Here is a 17,376-nt window from a genome sequence, read left to right as displayed (position 1 = left end):
GCCACTAGCTCAGCCCCAAATGCCCATCCTGCCTCTGACTCTAACAAGAGCTGTGTTTCTCTGAGGACATCCCTCTTCAGTACCCGCTGATTAAGGTGCACAGATCACAGCCGGAGGCATCCCTGCATCTGCGGCAGAGCCCGCGGTCTCCATGTTAGATGACAACGTCAGGTGGTTCCTGTGCACAGCGGAGCTCCCATCTAGATTGTTCTCGCCGTCTTCTCAGTTATTATTTAGTCTGCTTTCAGCAAGGATTCTTAAGTGAGAGGCGGGTGCCTTACACCGGGTTGTTACTCATGCAACACCCAGGATAAATACTACCCAGAAAGACCCTTGTCCATGACTGGAGATACTCTGCCTCCCCTCCCTGGGACCACAAGGGCTACCAAAAGAACCCAGCTACTGAGTGACACTTTGCCTCATCTTGGGGGTACCCAGCATACAGTCTGTAAAACAGCAATGCCAGATCTAGCTGCTAAGCAAACAGACCTGAGGCTGGTCGGCAGCACACTTACTTACCTCTCCTTGTGGGCCCCAATTATGAGATCACCAGGTGCCATGTCTCCTAGCCTTATGGATGTGTGACTGTAACAGACATGTAGGTAACTGATACACAATTTGTAAGTGGGTGCCATTGTAACTTAAATGATACCATGAGCCTGGGGTTTCACGAAGCCCCCAATAAGAATAGTGTGTATAAGATCTCTGCATTTTATATATTTAAGCACACCCATGTAAGCAATAGGAACAATATTCCCACAAGCAATGGACTCCTGCAGAATTAAATCTGGTGTCTAGAATATGAGGAAAGAGCCTTCTACTCCTCTTTGTGCTTAATAAAGAGATTCCCACAGGCCAGACCCCATGGGCTTCTAACCATGTGGGTTACTATGGAAACAGAAAATGAAAGTGACTGCTTGGTGGTCCCCTATTGGGGGAGGCAGCTGCAGGCCATTAGGGAGGCTCGAACTGGCAAGATCAGACTGCTTCTAGGAACAAGCTGAAGTTCTCCCTGCAGCCCTGGGGCTGTGTTGTGTAGAGCCCGGCTCTCAGGTGCACGTGTCCAGAGTCAAGTAGAGCGGCCCGAAGGTGAATGTTCCAGCTAACGAGCATCTTGCTCACTCTTGACACCTACCTGTAATGGCTCTGAGACCAACACTGGAGTCAGCAGTGTGTGAAACAGTTGCCAGAAATCTTGCAGCCCTGAACTCCACCTCTCCAAGCTGTGAAGGGGGAGGCTTTCCAGGAATTGGGGAGGGCTGTAAGTGCACAGTGGGAAGTCAGTTGGGTGGTACTTTTGTTCTCTGAGATCTGTGGGCACAAGGACCTTCAGGATCCCAACACCCTCCCCCCCACAACCCCAGGGGGCTGGACCTGCACCCAGAGCACAGTACTGCCTTCCCTCTGCATGCTCATCCCAGGAACCCTCTTCTGTCCTTGTAGGTGAACTCAAGGAAATCAAGCAAGACATCTCCAGCCTTCGCTATGAGCTTCTCGAAGAAAAGTCACAAGCTACGGGCGAGCTAGCAGACCTGATCCAACAGCTCAGTGAGAAATTTGGGAAGAACTTAAACAAAGACCACCTGCGGGTGAACAAGGGCAAGGACATTTAGTGCCTGGCGGGCACCTGTGACTTCTACCAGCATTCCAAAGCCGGGCTGACATCCCAGTCACAGCCCTGTTGGGGAGGAGCTCCACTCCACTCCCCTGGGATACAAGGGGATCCACTGGCTCTGTCCTGGGCATGTGGCTGACATCTTAGCCCAGGACCTGCCTGGCCCCAGGCTTCTGAAACTAGGCTGTTGGGAGAGAGCAGCTTCCCCAAGGAGGGAGGAAGTGCCATCAGACAGACAGGAGACCTCCCACCCAGCCTCGGGGGTCAAGGCAGGGATGCACATATGTGCCCTCCCACCCCACTCAGGATTCTAGCTGATTCCAGCTGTGTCCTGGGAAGTCAACCCTCCCCATCCTGTGAGTCCCTTCTCAATCCTCCTCGCCACATATACACACAACCAGAACCGGGAGGTGGCCTCTGACCTACTCTTAAGTGCCAGATGAGAACCCAGGTAGCCTAATAGCTAAATAGTTCTATTTGTTTATTTAAAAAAAAAAGTTTAAAAACACTAAATCAAAAATTGTACTGTAGAGAAAAGTTGTCATTGTTTAGAAACGACAAAATCCAAATAATGTATTTTTACCTTTATTAATATTATCTTGTATTTACTATTTTTACCTAAAATGAGAAGAAATAAAATTACCTCATAAGAGCCTGGGGATCTCTGCGGATGTCTGCTGGGCCAGCTGGACCTGGCTTTGGGGACCCTCGGGGTCAGGGCGTCTGAAAGGAGAGGCCCACGTCCCGGCAAGAAGTGGCTGACCTCTATCCTTACTGCCAAGCCCCACCTCCCATTTCCAGACCTGACTCCAGCCTCTCCAAGGTCAGGAAGGAAGTGGTGAGGGAAGTGGCAAGTTTGTTCTCAGCCCTCACCTAGAGCCTTTTTGCCCTGTTGGGTGTAGAAGGAGGGCAAGGGGGCCAAGGCAAGGGGCCTCACATCCAAGGGTCCTAAGTGAGAGTAGAGAGCAGCCACCAGGTGGCGCCCAGCCCCAAACAATGTGCCAATGCCCTGGGATTGAAGGAGACTCCACTGGTCCCAAAGAAACACAGACTTCAGAATTGCTTCAGTGTACCCATGTGTACTGCTGTGTACCACGCATCAGAACTACTGTGTACCACGCATCAGAACTACTGTGTACCAAGCATCAGTAGCTCCATATACCAGTTTCCTAAATCTTTACTGTAACCCTAAAAGGAGGGTCAGGATTCCAAATTCAAATGCCTAGAAGATACTCTGGAAGGAAAGGAGAGAAAGGATGGTTATACATGCACACACATGCGTCCGCACACATTTATGGGTATGCACATATGTAGAGATGGGAACCTGTGTGATGGATGACTTTTCATCTTTGCTATCCTGTCAAAACTCTGCATTCAGTAGGAACCACACTCTCCATTTGGGTATTGATACAAGGTAGGGTAACATCTCTAGATGCTAGGTGGCAGCTGGTCCTGGGCATATGTGACCATACATACTGACAGGCAACCCTCTACAGGGGACTTAGTATTTTTGGATATAGGTACCCTGTGAGATACTCCAGTAGGTGGCTTTGGCCAACTGAGCACAAGTTTATACTGCTGTCTGGTAGAGTAGGCATGATGAATTTGTATATACTCTCCTTAAGTCCAGGGGTGAGCATGCCTCGATATATGCAGAAAGATCAGACTTGAGTTTCAGGTACCCAGTTGCAGAATCTGTTTGCTTCACTCTGAGGTGAGGAAGCAGCAGGCAGGATGCAGTGACGGACAGAAGAGAAGTTGGTTCCAGCACCTAGGGAAGCAAGGATGGTACATCCCCACTCGTTGCTAATTCAGGCCATTTTGCCAACTCTGCCCCATTTGGAAGGGCGGGGGAATCAACATCTGTTGGGCCTTGGATGCTGAGGTAGGCAGCTAGAGAAGATGGTGCAATGAATATTCCATATCTGGGTCTTCCCAGCCCCACCAATACCTCAACCCAGGGCTTGAGCAAGATGCAAACCCGGTAGCCCATGGGCATTTTGCAAATATAAATCCCTGTCCTTAACCTGGTGTCAGTAGGGGAATTGTAGGTGTATTTCAAAGAACTTCTGGGGCTGGAAAGATGAGTCAGTGGTTAAGCGCACTGACTGCTCTTCCAGGGAACCTGGGTTCAATTCCCAGCACCCACATGGCAGCTCCCAATCTCCTGTAACTCCAATCTAGGGAATCTGATGCCCTCTTCTGGCTTCTGTGGGTGCTGCATGCACATTGTATACTAACATACATGCAGGCAAAATACCCATACACATAAAAATAAATTAAAAAATAAAACGATCAAGTCTACGGGTGCCTTTTAGGCTGCGTGCTGGTCTCCAGAGAGAATGCCTTTCCCTTTGTCACCCTTCCGGCTCCCAAGCCTGCACAGGATGAATGCATGTGTGCAGCAAGTCTTTACTTGGCCTCTGACTAGGACCCAGGAGTCCCGTTGCAGCCTGGACTCTGGATAGAGGCATACACGCTTGGTAGGAAGAACAAATATCTTACCAGAGAGGACAAATTACCAATGTTTCCGGTAGATTTCCCTTCAGATCTCCCGCTTATCTTCCTCAGAATGCTGATCAACACTTCTAAGCTACAACAGGGTCCATTTCCCTGTCTGCCTTCAGCCGGAGATGCTTGGCAGGCGTTTACAAACTGTGTGACACCCTGTTCCTAAAAAACCTAAGCTTCAGATCCGCTCCTCAGAGAGATAAAGGAAAGCAGGCCCCGCCATAGAAGTAGCACTGGAACTGAGACCAGTCCCATTCACTGGGCTTTCAGGGCCTGATGGCTGCCAGATGGGCAAGAGGAGGGAGGGCTTGGTTTCAAGTGGAGAGCCTGGGACTGAATGAAGCCTAGCAGAGCTCACCAGCCTGGAGCTTAGTGGTAAACTCCTCATCTGCCCCGAGTTTGTGCCCCCCCCCCCATGCCTGTGACCCTCACTAAATCAGCCAGTTCCAGCAGGGAAAGCAGCTCAGGCAAAGCAGGGCAGTGAAGAAAGAGAAGGAAACCTAGCACAAGGGACGGGAGCTGCCCGTCCCGTTTCCTGCAGCTCTGCCCACCTGATATGCTGTCTCGCGTAACTTTAATGTGTGCATTTGGTATCTGTCGCTTATGCCCAAAAGGAAGGACCCAGGACTAGTCTCCAGTACATAATGGACTGGAACCAAAGAGTGGCACCTAGGGAAGCCTTGCCAGGGACCTCCCAGGTTCCAGATTTCTCAGGCTCCTGCAGACAGCACCCTCAGACTCTGAAAAGCTGCATGCATTTGCAGAAAATGCAAGCCTTCCAAAGCTGCATTTTTGTCCAGCTGTGACTGCACTATGTGGCCCCACTCCTGCTAGCCTGGAGGATGGTCATTGCCTTCCCTGGCAGAGCCCACTCCCTGCCCAGGGGGAGGCTCCTGATCAGGCCTCTGGGTAAGCAGAGATTAAGTGTGGAGATCTCTGTCATTTGTCACTCTCAATGACTTCTAATAGGACTCAACAGGTCCTGCTGACATTTCCCAGACAAACCCCCCAATTAGCTGTGGGGCTGCTGCCGCTGACAGGCATGCTCTCACACGCTTGAGGAGGTAGCACTCCTCCCCTCCAAGTGAGGGCCCTGATAGGTCTGACTCCAGGGAAGTTCCTCACACGGAGGTGGTAGGCCTGGGAAGGCTGTGACATCCTGAAAACAAGGAGCTTCATGGACTGTCACTCCTCCAAGGGCACGTTACTGCCGTGATAACTGCAGGGAAATGGGGACGGCACGCGGAGGCTGCGCCAAGGAGTTCTGACCTACCTGTGTGGCCAGGCGCACCTTCCTTTCTTGTCTGTCTCTTCCCTTCACCTCTCGCAGGGAGAAAGTTCTAGAGAGAAGGAGGCACAGAAAAGGGAAAGAGGTAAGCCAGCTTTCTCTGTCCTGGCTCTCAATGAAACCACTTCCAGCTGGCTCCCGGGCTCAGCAAGATCCTGAGGCTAACCTACCCTCACTGACCCCAGGAAAGAGTCACAGAGGCGTGATGACACCATGGGAACACCACCCACCCACTCACTAGTCTCCTGTGGTTCCCCCAGCAAGCAGCTTTTGCTTTGTTTCAGAAAAGGAATGGCCCCGAAATGTGGAGGAACTGAAGGTACAGGGCTGGTGATTCCAAAGGCTTGAGTCTAGAGAAAAAGAGCTTCAGACAAGGGCAAGCCTTTGAGGGATTTGGCGATGGACTGTCTCTGGGCTCTCCCACACCCCAAAGTGCCTTCCACCAGCCTGGGAGAGATGTGGAAGCCACAGAGAGGCCAAGGTAGCAGGCAGGAGGCCCAGCTGGAAGAGGGGTGTCCTGGTACCCTAGAGATCAGGGCCTTGGCTGGAGCAGCTCTGCCCCCTGGAAGTAGCCAGGAACAGCGCAGCCTTTCCTGTGGGCACCTAGCCTTTGCCCTGCACCTGGGAGGACTGAGGAAGAAGAGGAAGGGGAGGGGCCCCTTTCAGACCTTGGTGTGCTCTTACAAAAGGTAAATTTAAAGGTGTTCATCTCAGAACCTTGGTGCGTCTGAATCAGAAAGAGGTGGGGCAAACATGGCCCACTGGCATAGTGTCAGCCACATTGACAGGCAAAAGGCCTGAGTGTGCTCCAAGCAATTGACATGCAGAAGCCACCTGCAGGGCCACCAGCTTATGTCAATGACTCCCACTTTCTCCTGACAACCAGGAAATGGGGGAAACATAGCCATGTCGTTTCCATGCAGGAAGCAGGTAAGATGTGGCAAGTGCAGAAACCAAGAAAGCAGACATTGGTCGTGGGATACTGACCGCACTGAGCTCACCCCGGCCAGCAGAAGCCGGCACCTGATGCCAGTGCAGCCAACCAACGGCACAGCCCTCCCCACGCGGCCAACAGCCGCCCAAAGCAAGGCAACTTGCAGTTTTGCCTTGAGTTTCACATATATGTGACCACAGGGCTGCTGAGCAAGAGAACATGCATCAATCCCTGGGCGTGTGGAGAGGGGCTGTGTGCAGGGACAGGAACTAGAGAGGGAGAAGAGGAGTAGAAGGGCGAAAGGAAGGAGGGAAGGGAGGCAGGAGTGGGTGCAGGGCAGGGGGTCCCCGGTGAAGCCCGGCCCTGCGGCCCGGCTTCCTACAGCTCTTCCGTCCCGGTGACTTGCTACATGGGACGTCTCAGTTCACCGCCGAACAAACGCCACGTTTGCTCGAGCTGATGTGCGGTGGGTGCCCCTCAGGGATCTCCTGAGCCTGGCTGGATGTCCCCCTAACTCCTTCCCACCCTTCCCTGCGTTAGGTTTCAAGCTTCCACCGTTCGAGACGTCAAGGCTGTCCACGAGCACTGTTTCCTGAGGGTTCACGGACTGCGAGCGGACAAGGGGGACCAAGTTAAAAGCTCAAGGAGAATGTGTGAGGTGTGGGGCCTGGCAGTGCTGCTCAGTGGCCTGGGGATTTGTGCCCCTCAGGATTAGAAGAGCTGTCTGGCCCCTGTAGAGGCAGCTGAAAATGGAGATGCTGCACAGGAGGTGAAGCAGGGAGGTCAGAAAAGATGCAGGCACGGTGACCACATTCTCACCCTTGTTTGTGGGGTCCGACCTCAGACACTCCAGAAATAACCAGTAGTCACTCTGTGGATGATCAATTTCTGGCTGGTAATGCTGTTGCTATAAATAGGACCTGTGCAGCCTCATTTTGTAAGTACAGGCTGGTGGAGTCGACTATTGGAGTTACATAAAAACAACTGAGTACTGATTCTGGGGACATCTGTAGCTCCCCGTGTGTGCAGACTTCAGGAGCAGAGTTACAGCCACCATACCTCTGACTCACCATCTTGCAGATGCCCAGACCTGAGAGAACAGAGGAAGTGACTCTTCGGATCACTTCAATGACAGCAGAGAATGGGCCCCAGGGTTCCAGCTCTGCACTGCTTAATCCCAGACAAACAGCAGCAAAGTAGATCCCCCAGTGCCTTCCCAATCTGCAGAAGGAAATCAGCGGTCCCCAAGCTAGCGGAGCCCCGCTGAAGGTGAGCATTTTACCAGAGCCTCACTGGCTCCTCCGCTCCACACGCAGACACTCAGAATTATCGTCACCGTATGTCACCAGCAGCGTGAACACAATGAATACTCTGCGCTTCGGAAAAGCCCTGTGCTCCATTGCATTTCTCCTCCAGAGAGGAAGATGAGTTTGGGGTCCTGGACTCCTGAGCCTGTCTGTCGTCTGTCTCTGAGCGCAGTACAAGGGGGTGTGATCTAACTTGCGCTGAGGTTGCTGGGAGAGGGAAGAAAGGATGGCGCTTCCAGCCACTCCAGGCAGATTCTTAGCACATCTCACCAAATGCCGACCTTGCATTTTGCCTCCTGTCCAAACATAGGATGGAGAGGACTTGCACTGGGGTGAACACAAGGACGATTCCTGGAAAAGAGAAGAGCACAGACATAGGAGGATAGCATGTCCATCAGATATAAAACACACGTGAGGATAGTGTGTGCATCAGACATAAAACACATGTGAGGATAGCGTGTGCATCAGATATAAAACACCATGTGAGGATAGCGCGTGCATCAGACATAAAACACCATGTGAGGATGGCGTGTGCATCAGATATAAAACACACGTGAGGATAGCGTGTGCATCAGATATAAAACACACGTGAGGATAGCATGTGCATCAGATATAAAACACCATGTGAGGATAGCGTGTGCATCAGATATAAAACACACGTGAGGATAGCGTGTGCATCAGATATAAAAAACACGTGAGGATAGCGTGTGCATCAGATATAAAACACCATGTGAGGATAGTGTGTGCATCAGATATAAAACACCATGTGAGGATTGCATGTGCATCAGATATGAAACACCATGTGAGGATAGCGTGTGCATCAGATATAAAACACACGTGAGGATAGCGTGTGCATCACATATAAAACACGCGTGAGGATAACGTGTGCATCAGATATAAAACACACGTGAGGATAGCGTGTGCATCAGACATAAAACACCATGTGAGGATAGCGTGTGCATTAGATATAAAACACCATGTGAGGATAGCGTGTGCATCAGACATAAAACACACGTGAGGATAGCGTGTGCATCAGACATAAAACACACGTGAGGATAGCGTGTGCATCAGATATAAAACACACGTGAGGATAGCGTGTGCATCAGATATAAAACACCATATGAGGATAGCGTGTGCATCAGATATAAAACACACATGAGGATAGCGTGTGCATCAGATATAAAACACACGTGAGGATAGCGTGTGCATCAGACATAAAACACACGTGAGGATACTGTGTGCATCATTTATAAAACAGACGTGAGGATAGCGTGTGCATCAGATATAAAACACACGTGAGGATAGCGTGTGCATCAGATATAAAACACACGTGAGGATAGCATGTGCATCAGATATAAAACACCATGTGAGGATAGCGTGTGCATCAGATATAAAACACACGTGAGGATAGCGTGTGCATCAGATATAAAAAACACGTGAGGATAGCGTGTGCATCAGATATAAAACACCATGTGAGGATAGTGTGTGCATCAGATATAAAACACCATGTGAGGATTGCATGTGCATCAGATATGAAACACCATGTGAGGATAGCGTGTGCATCAGATATAAAACACACGTGAGGATAGCGTGTGCATCACATATAAAACACACGTGAGGATAACGTGTGCATCAGATATAAAACACACGTGAGGATAGCGTGTGCATCAGACATAAAACACCATGTGAGGATAGCGTGTGCATTAGATATAAAACACCATGTGAGGATAGCGTGTGCATCAGACATAAAACACACGTGAGGATAGCGTGTGCATCAGACATAAAACACACGTGAGGATAGCGTGTGCATCAGATATAAAACACACGTGAGGATAGCGTGTGCATCAGATATAAAACACCATATGAGGATAGCGTGTGCATCAGATATAAAACACACATGAGGATAGCGTGTGCATCAGATATAAAACACACGTGAGGATAGCGTGTGCATCAGACATAAAACACACGTGAGGATACTGTGTGCATCATTTATAAAACAGACGTGTGGATAGCGTGTGCATCAGATATAAAACACACGTGAGGATAGCGTGTGCATCAGATATAAAACACACGTGAGGATAGCGTGTGCATCAGATATAAAACACCATGTGAGGATAGCGTGTGCATCAGATATAAAACACACGTGAGGATAGCGTGTGCATCAGATATAAAACACACGTGAGGATAGCGTGTGCATCAGATATAAAACACACGTGAGGATAGCGTGTGCATCAGACATAAAACACATGTGAGGATAGCGTGTGCATCAGATATAAAACACACGTGAGGATAGCGTGTGCATCAGATATAAAACACACGTGAGGATAGCGTGTGCATCAGATATAAAACACACGTGAGGATAGCGTGTGCATCAGACATAAACACACGTGAGGATAGCGTGTGCATCAGATATAAAACACACGTGAGGATAGCGTGTGCATCACATATAAAACACACGTGAGGATAACGTGTGCATCAGATATAAAACACACGTGTGGATAGCGTGTGCATCAGACATAAAACACCATGTGAGGATAGCGTGTGCATTAGATATAAAACACCATGTGAGGATAGCGTGTGCATCAGACATAAAACACACGTGAGGATAGCGTGTGCATCAGATATAAAACACACGTGAGGATAGCGTGTGCATCTGACATAAAACACACGTGAGGATAGCGTGTGCATCAGATGTAAAACACACGTGAGGATAGCGTGTGCATCAGATATAAAACACCATGTGAGGATAGCATGTGCATCAGATATAAAACACACGTGAGGATAGCGTGTGCATCAGATATAAAACACACGTGAGGATAGCGTGTGCATCAGACATAAAACACACGTGAGGATACTGTGTGCATCAGATATAAAACAGACGTGAGGATAGCGTGTGCATCAGATATAAAACACACGTGAGGATAGCGTGTGCATCAGATATAAAACACACGTGAGGATAGCGTGTGCATCAGATATAAAACACCATGTGAGGATAGCGTGTGCATCAGATATAAAACACACGTGAGGATAGCGTGTGCATCAGATATAAAACACCATGTGAGGATAGCGTGTGCATCAGATATAAAACACACATGAGGATAGCGTGTGCATCAGACATAAAACACCATGTGAGGATAGCGTGTGCATCAGATATAAAACACACGTGAGGATAGCGTGTGCATCAGATATAAAACACACGTGAGGATAGCGTGTGCATCAGATATAAAACACACGTGAGGATAGCGTGTGCATCAGACATAAAACACCATGTGAGGATAGCGTGTGCATCAGATATAAAACACCATGTGAGGATAGCGTGTGCATCAGATATAAAACACACGTGAGGATAGCGTGTGCATCAGACATAAAACACACGTGAGGATAGCGTGTGCATCAGATATAAAACACACGTGAGGATAGCGTGTGCATCAGATATAAAACACACGTGAGGATAGCGTGTGCATCAGACATAAAACACACGTGAGGATAGCGTGTGCATCAGACATAAAACACACGTGAGGATAGCGTGTGCATCAGATATAAAACACATGTGAGGATACTGTGTGCATCATTTATAAAACAGACGTGAGGATAGCGTGTGCATCAGATATAAAACACACGTGAGGATAGCGTGTGCATCAGATATAAAACACACGTGAGGATAGCGTGTGCATCAGATATAAAACACACGTGAGGATAGCGTATGCATCAGACATCAAACACCATGTGAGGATAGCGTGTGCATCAGACATAAAACACACGTGAGGATACTGTGTGCATCATTTATAAAACAGACGTGAGGATAGCGTGTGCATCAGATATAAAACACACGTGAGGATAGCGTGTGCATCAGATATAAAACACACGTGACGATAGCGTGTGCATCAGATTATTGCTGTGAAACACCATGACCAGAGCAACTTAAGGAAGAAAGAGTTTATTTTGGCTTCTGGCTCCAGAGGGCTAGAGTTCCTAACAGCAGGGAAGGCATGGCCTTGTGGCAGGATCACAAAAAGCTGGCTGTGCCCTGAATAGGAAGTGTGGCTGGCTATGAACCCTTACTTCCTCCCCTGCAAGGCTGCACCCACAAAGGTTCCATCAGCTCCACCCAGGATGGAGTGTTCTAATAGATGAGCCTAGCAGAAGTGTTTCTCATTCCAATTCAACACTAAATGTTGTCCGTCTTCACTCAGCCGTGTGCACTGGTAGCCGCAGGTAAACTGTCCAGAGAGACAAGATGTGGACACAAGCCCACCGCTTGTCACTGACGCCATGCTGCCCCACTAAAGAGGAGACAAGGAGGAGTATCTGAAGGGGAGGCTGGGACTGCTGGGCCCCAACACAGAACCCGAAGGGAAGAGTAGAGGCGGGGTGGGGGACAGACAAGTGATTGTATCCAGGTCCACCTCGTGGCAGAGACGTCTGGAGGCTTCTTCGAGATGGGCCTCAGTGGAGGTCACACCCAAAGTCAATGAGCAAGAGGCAGTATCACACATGCAGGAGCACAAGGACTGGTGGCAGAGGAGCCTGGGTTTGTGTGACCTCTGGCCAGTCCTACACAGGACATGAAGTGGACATCGGCACCAAGTCCCAGTTGAAGGATGCACACCATTCTGAGGCACAAGTCCCCTGCCACAAGCTCAGCTGTCTCCCGTGGCTGCTGTGCTATCTATTCTATGGAGTGTTTGGGTGACTTCTCAAGAAAGCAAGGGGAAAATGGTTGTGCTGAGCTGTGGCATCTATGGCCCCAATGATACAAGCCTTCCGTGTCTCAAACCCCACGAATCCCTTTGCACATTCCTGCCTGGCCCACCATGTGACTTGCATTAGCCAATAAGACATTAGCAAATAGAGCACAAACAATAGTTTGATGAGAATATGGTCCCTGGGTCTTGCCTTACAGCAAGACAAGTCCCGTGTTGTAAATAAGTTGGCACACCTCATCGGAGTATGACCACAGAGAGAAACTTCAGAACACGGGGGAGGGGAGGTGCTCTTCCAGTTTGGCTGAGCCCCAGCAGAAAGTAGCCCACAGGCAATTCAGCCCCAGAGAGCAGAGCCACCCAGCTGAGCCCTGAGAAGAAACACTCTGTTGCATGGGGGCTGGAGATGGCTCAGTGGTTAAGAGTGCACACTGTCTTACAGAGGACCTGAGTTCAGCTGTCACATCAGATGGCTCACGACCTCGTACACCTCCGCTTTCAAGGAACTCAGTGTTCTCTGATCTCCAAGGGCACCTGTACACACGTGGTACACATAACCTCATGCAGGCTCACACACATACATATAATATATACATTTGTAGAGTTTGATGATGGAAGAACTTGTGTTTAAGGTAGATGGTACCCAGTGACAGACAATTTAAACAAAAAGGCTGAAGATGGTCCGGGAACCTTTCCTCAGCGCTGCGGAATGAACCCAGGGTCTCCTATACACGAGGCAAACACTCTACCACTGAGCTGTATCCTGTCTCCATGCTCTTTTTGGCTACTTGTCTGTGGAAAAGCAACCTCATTACTAAATCCACAAATAATGATACACTCCACTAACGCTATCCAACAAACCCACTGCACTTAGGGTTTCCAGCCTACCAAATCCAGTCGTGCCTCAGTTAGAAGCCTATTTCTAGACACCAGTAAAACCAACACACACATGCTCATGCACACATTCACACAATACACACACACATGCTCATACACACGTCACACACAATCCCACACTCACACACATGCACCAACACATGCACCACACCAAGAAGCTTTGGCCATCAGACAGGAGGATGCATACGTCATTGAACAGGCTGGTACAGGCAGTTCACTCCGCCTCCAGCTCAGCTCCCATGCAGTGAGAGACTGGCAGGACGCCTGCTGTCTCACTAGAGAGAGAAGAGCGAGCCTGGGGACAGGTAAGAAGAGCCCTGGAACGCTAACGAGAGCTGTGGCCACCACAGAGAGCAGAGCAAAAGGAAACAAGAATGTCTGTTGGCTGCAGTTCACTGAATGTCCCCCAAAAGCCTGTGTTTTAAAGCTATGGTCCCCAGAGTGGTACTATTGGGCCTGGTTAGAGGTCTGAGGTGGCTGGGGTATGTCCTTGCAGGGCCTTGTGGAACCCTGGCTGCTGCCTCTTTCCCTTCTGCCTCCTACTCATGCTGTAAGCGGCTTTCTCTGCCACATGCTCCCATCACGATGAGCACTTGACACACTTCCTAAAGCGCAATCAATCATCCATTCATGCCCTGGAACTTTCCAAACTGTGAGCCAAAATAAACCTTTTTAAAATAAGAGAATCATCTCAAGCATTCAGTTGAGAGCCGGCTAATGTGTTGTCCAAGAGATGAAAATGATGCCTTCTTAGTTCTCCATACGGCATCTGAGAACTTTCCTATCATTTATCAGTCCTAACAACAACCCAACGGAGTGGGCAGGCTGGGATTTGATGTCCCTGTTTCATAAACAGAGCTTAAGTAGGGCAAGTGTCCCCTTGAGTGGACCACTGATAAAACGACAGTTCGTGAGATGGCATGGTTGTCAGGCTGACCAAGGGGGGGGGGGAATGGTGATGAAATGGTTGGGCCTAGTCCTGGCCCAGTCCCTAGGCAGACCAGTGTGGGGCTGCTCTAGTTTTAGAAAGAGGTTTAGGATGTGTGCGAGCAGGAAAGACAAGGGATGAAGCACCAGGAACAGCAAAGAAAGAAGAGCCAGGGCCAGCTAGCTCAGCCTACCACGTGGCCTCCACCCCACACCCGGGGCATTGCTAGAACCATGAGAAATGGGCCATGGACACTAGCTATGGCTGGAGTAGCTGTGTGTGGACTTTCCTTAGGGTTAAAGAGCTGGCATTTATCCCCTAGGACATGGGGAGAGTCCACATGACCTTCAGGCCAGGATATCAGGGCTGCAGAACCAAGACATACAACCTGCCAGAGTTGCAAAACAAACATATAAAGTTTCTGGCACCTCCAGCTGAGGGACAGGGGTGGGGTGCCGGGGAGGTCTTCAGCCCTAACGTACTGCTCTGAGGTAGCTGGATGAAAGACTCTAGCAGGCTGGGCAGGGGTGGGGTCTATGCCTCTCCCCACCACAATGCACATGGGAGAGAGGTGGTAAGGGGCATGGCTGGTTCCTTACCTGCTCTCTCCTCCTCTTGGGGACTGAATATAGTCACTTCCAATCTGCGTCAAGAGCTGTGTTGTTAAAGAGCGTTCATAATTAGACCAGGTAATTCGGTCTTTAATAATCAGCCCATTTCTCCCTCCAGCCCACTAAACCTCCCCCTCCTGTGCCCACGTCTATTTTCATCCCACCCCTCCCTGGCAGGAATTCCTTAAAGCAACTCTGTCAGCTTTTGTCTTCACTGTTTTTCTCTTTCCAAATAGGCCTGGGGCTGATAGTGGGCTTTTCTGCTACCTTTGCTGTTAGAAAGGATCTCTCTGAGCAAAGGTTCCACAGTGCCAGAGAGAGAGACTATTTGGTAGTGTGGATAGGTATGGAAAAGACCCTACCCAGTCACCCTCTGGCCCAGCCTTCTTAATGGCCAGATGAGAAAGAACTTCTCCCCCAAACCTAAAACACAAAGCTCCATCCATCCCTCTGTCCTCTCCAGTGGGGGCAGGGGGTAAAGATTGTTATTCATGATGAACTGTCTCTGGCATCACCAATGAGACTCTCCCTACAGTGCCAGCCAATGCCAGCCTTTGCCTTCTGCAGGTTGGCAGGGGCCAGAGGAAGAGGCACAGATGGAGCACTTAAGGAACGGGCACCCCAGAGATGGGAGGGAAGTGGCAAAGCAAATTGCTTTAGCTACTCCGGTGTGTGCTGTTTCCCTAAAATACTATTTTCATCAAAAAGCAAACCACAGCAGCTGGAGAAATTTCCAAAATCCTTAGCACTCAAAGAAAAAGAAAATCTCTCTGAATCCATCCAGTCCGGGGTGGTTTCTAGGAGGCATTCGCTTATTGCATATTTATATAAATCTTAATACAGGGAAAAATTAGCTACAAGATGTAAAGGGTTTTTGTTTGGTTTTTTCCTTTCTGTTAGTGGATCTCCGGCTGTAGCATTTCTATTCCATTTCTGAGGAACAGACATCTCAGTCCAGCTCAGAGTGGCCACGCCCACTACCTCTGTACTGCACTAGGCCGGGTCTGATGCACAAGGCAGAGGACCTCCCACGCATGAGCCCCTCTGTCTGGACCTGCATCCACCATGCTGCTAAAGGTCCAGTTGCTTCCTTGAAGTCCTTCGGCAGGCCACTGCTACATGGGCCCCCAGTCCCATGGGAAGCAAACCTCAAAACACGGTTGACCTCTTCCCATTCTTCTCCAGGCACTGACCAGGGAGTCTGCAAACCACTTCCTAGCTAGAGGCCGCAGCTAAAGTCCCTGAGTGCTCAGGTACATCTATGGACTTACTCCAACCCCTCACCCCTGGTGGGGTTCGGGCGAGCCAGCCATGTCCCTGAAGACTTATGTAGTCTTAGAGATCTGCATAGGAAAAGCACTGCCTCCCTGTGCATCCAGAGTCCCCATTCTATCTGGGTTTCTGTTAGCTATCCTGAGGCAGCAAACCCCTTAGTCTCCTCTCACAGACCAACCAACATATAAGGGCCCTGTATCTCCCAATCAACTCTCTTTTCCATGTACCCTCCCCAAGATCTGGGGAATAGTTCCCAACTTCAGGGATGGGAAATTTTGCCATCACTCAAGGCTGTCAGTAGGGTGAGGCAGTATGGACGTACAAAGTGACCTGCAAAAAGGTGGGGTCTAGGCAGTATGCAGGAGAGAAGGGCTGCGGGCCACAGCTCTGTCCTTTCTTGCTCACCATGCTGTGACAGCTGAAACATTTTAGCCAAGATTTCACCTTCTCCATCAACTGAGTGTTACAATGTTGTCCCTCCCCTCAGCGGTCTATGCTGAACAGTCTAATGGCTTTCTGGATACCAGGAAGGAACCTGAGTGTCAGCAAATGCAGGGATGTCCTGGTTCATACTTAACCAGTACCATGCATGCACATGCCCTGTCCTCCCCTCCCCCTGCAACACACACACACATGCACACAGCACACACGCATGACTACACAACGCATGCGTAGCTCCAAATACTAGGTTTGAATCGTGACTAGGACAGAACAGAAGAACTTTTGTCTGTGTGACACAAGTTAATTAGTTACTTGGAAAAGAGGAACCCCAGGTAAGGTACTGCCTTCACGAGACTGGCCTGTGGGCATCTTCTTCATCAATGATTGATGTGGGCAGGCTCTGCCCACTCTTGGCAGTGTCTCGTTTGAGCAGGTGGGCCTGTGTGGTATAAGAAAGCAGGCTGAGCAAGCCACAGGGAGACAGCCAGTCAGCAGCACTCCTCCAGGGCCTCTGCCTCAGTTTCTGCTTTAGCTTCCCTCTGTGAATTGTAATCCATAAGCCAAATAAACTCTTTCCTGGTTTCAATCAGCGTGTTATCACAGCAACAGAAAGCAAACCAAGGCAGAGACCATTAACTTTTAGAAGCACGAGCAATTCTGATGATAATGAAGAGGCCCCAGAAGGAGACACTGTGACCATAGCTGGTGAAGGCTGCCCCAGCCCATCACCTTAGTGGGTGATCAGGAACGGAAGACCAAGGCTGGGTGATGGCTTGGCATATCTTCAACACTCTTCACTCCCCCTGAGTATCTGCTTGGTTTCCAGAGCTCCCTGTCAAGACCCAGCAGCATCTATGAGAGAGTGT

The 17,376-nt window shown here is 49.7% G+C and overlaps 1 protein-coding gene across 2 annotated transcripts in view; it reads left to right on the top strand.

The window, feature by feature from the left end:
* The window catches only part of Trpc7 (transient receptor potential cation channel subfamily C member 7), a 118,854-nt gene extending 116,738 nt beyond the window's left edge, over positions 1-2,116 (top strand). For both annotated transcript variants that reach the window (XM_057787631.1, XM_057787630.1), the window contains one exon: positions 1,444-2,116. In XM_057787631.1, coding sequence (XP_057643614.1) covers positions 1,444-1,613 — 170 coding nt within the window. In that variant the 3' untranslated portion in view covers positions 1,614-2,116. The remainder of the gene's footprint in view (positions 1-1,443) is intronic.
* The last annotated feature ends 15,260 nt before the right edge of the window (positions 2,117-17,376 follow it).

This window comes from Chionomys nivalis, chromosome 13, assembly GCF_950005125.1.
Source record: "Chionomys nivalis chromosome 13, mChiNiv1.1, whole genome shotgun sequence".
Classification (NCBI taxonomy): Eukaryota; Metazoa; Chordata; class Mammalia; order Rodentia; family Cricetidae; genus Chionomys; species Chionomys nivalis.
Note: the sequence above shows the minus strand (reverse complement) of the source record. Positions and strands in the feature narration are given on the sequence as shown.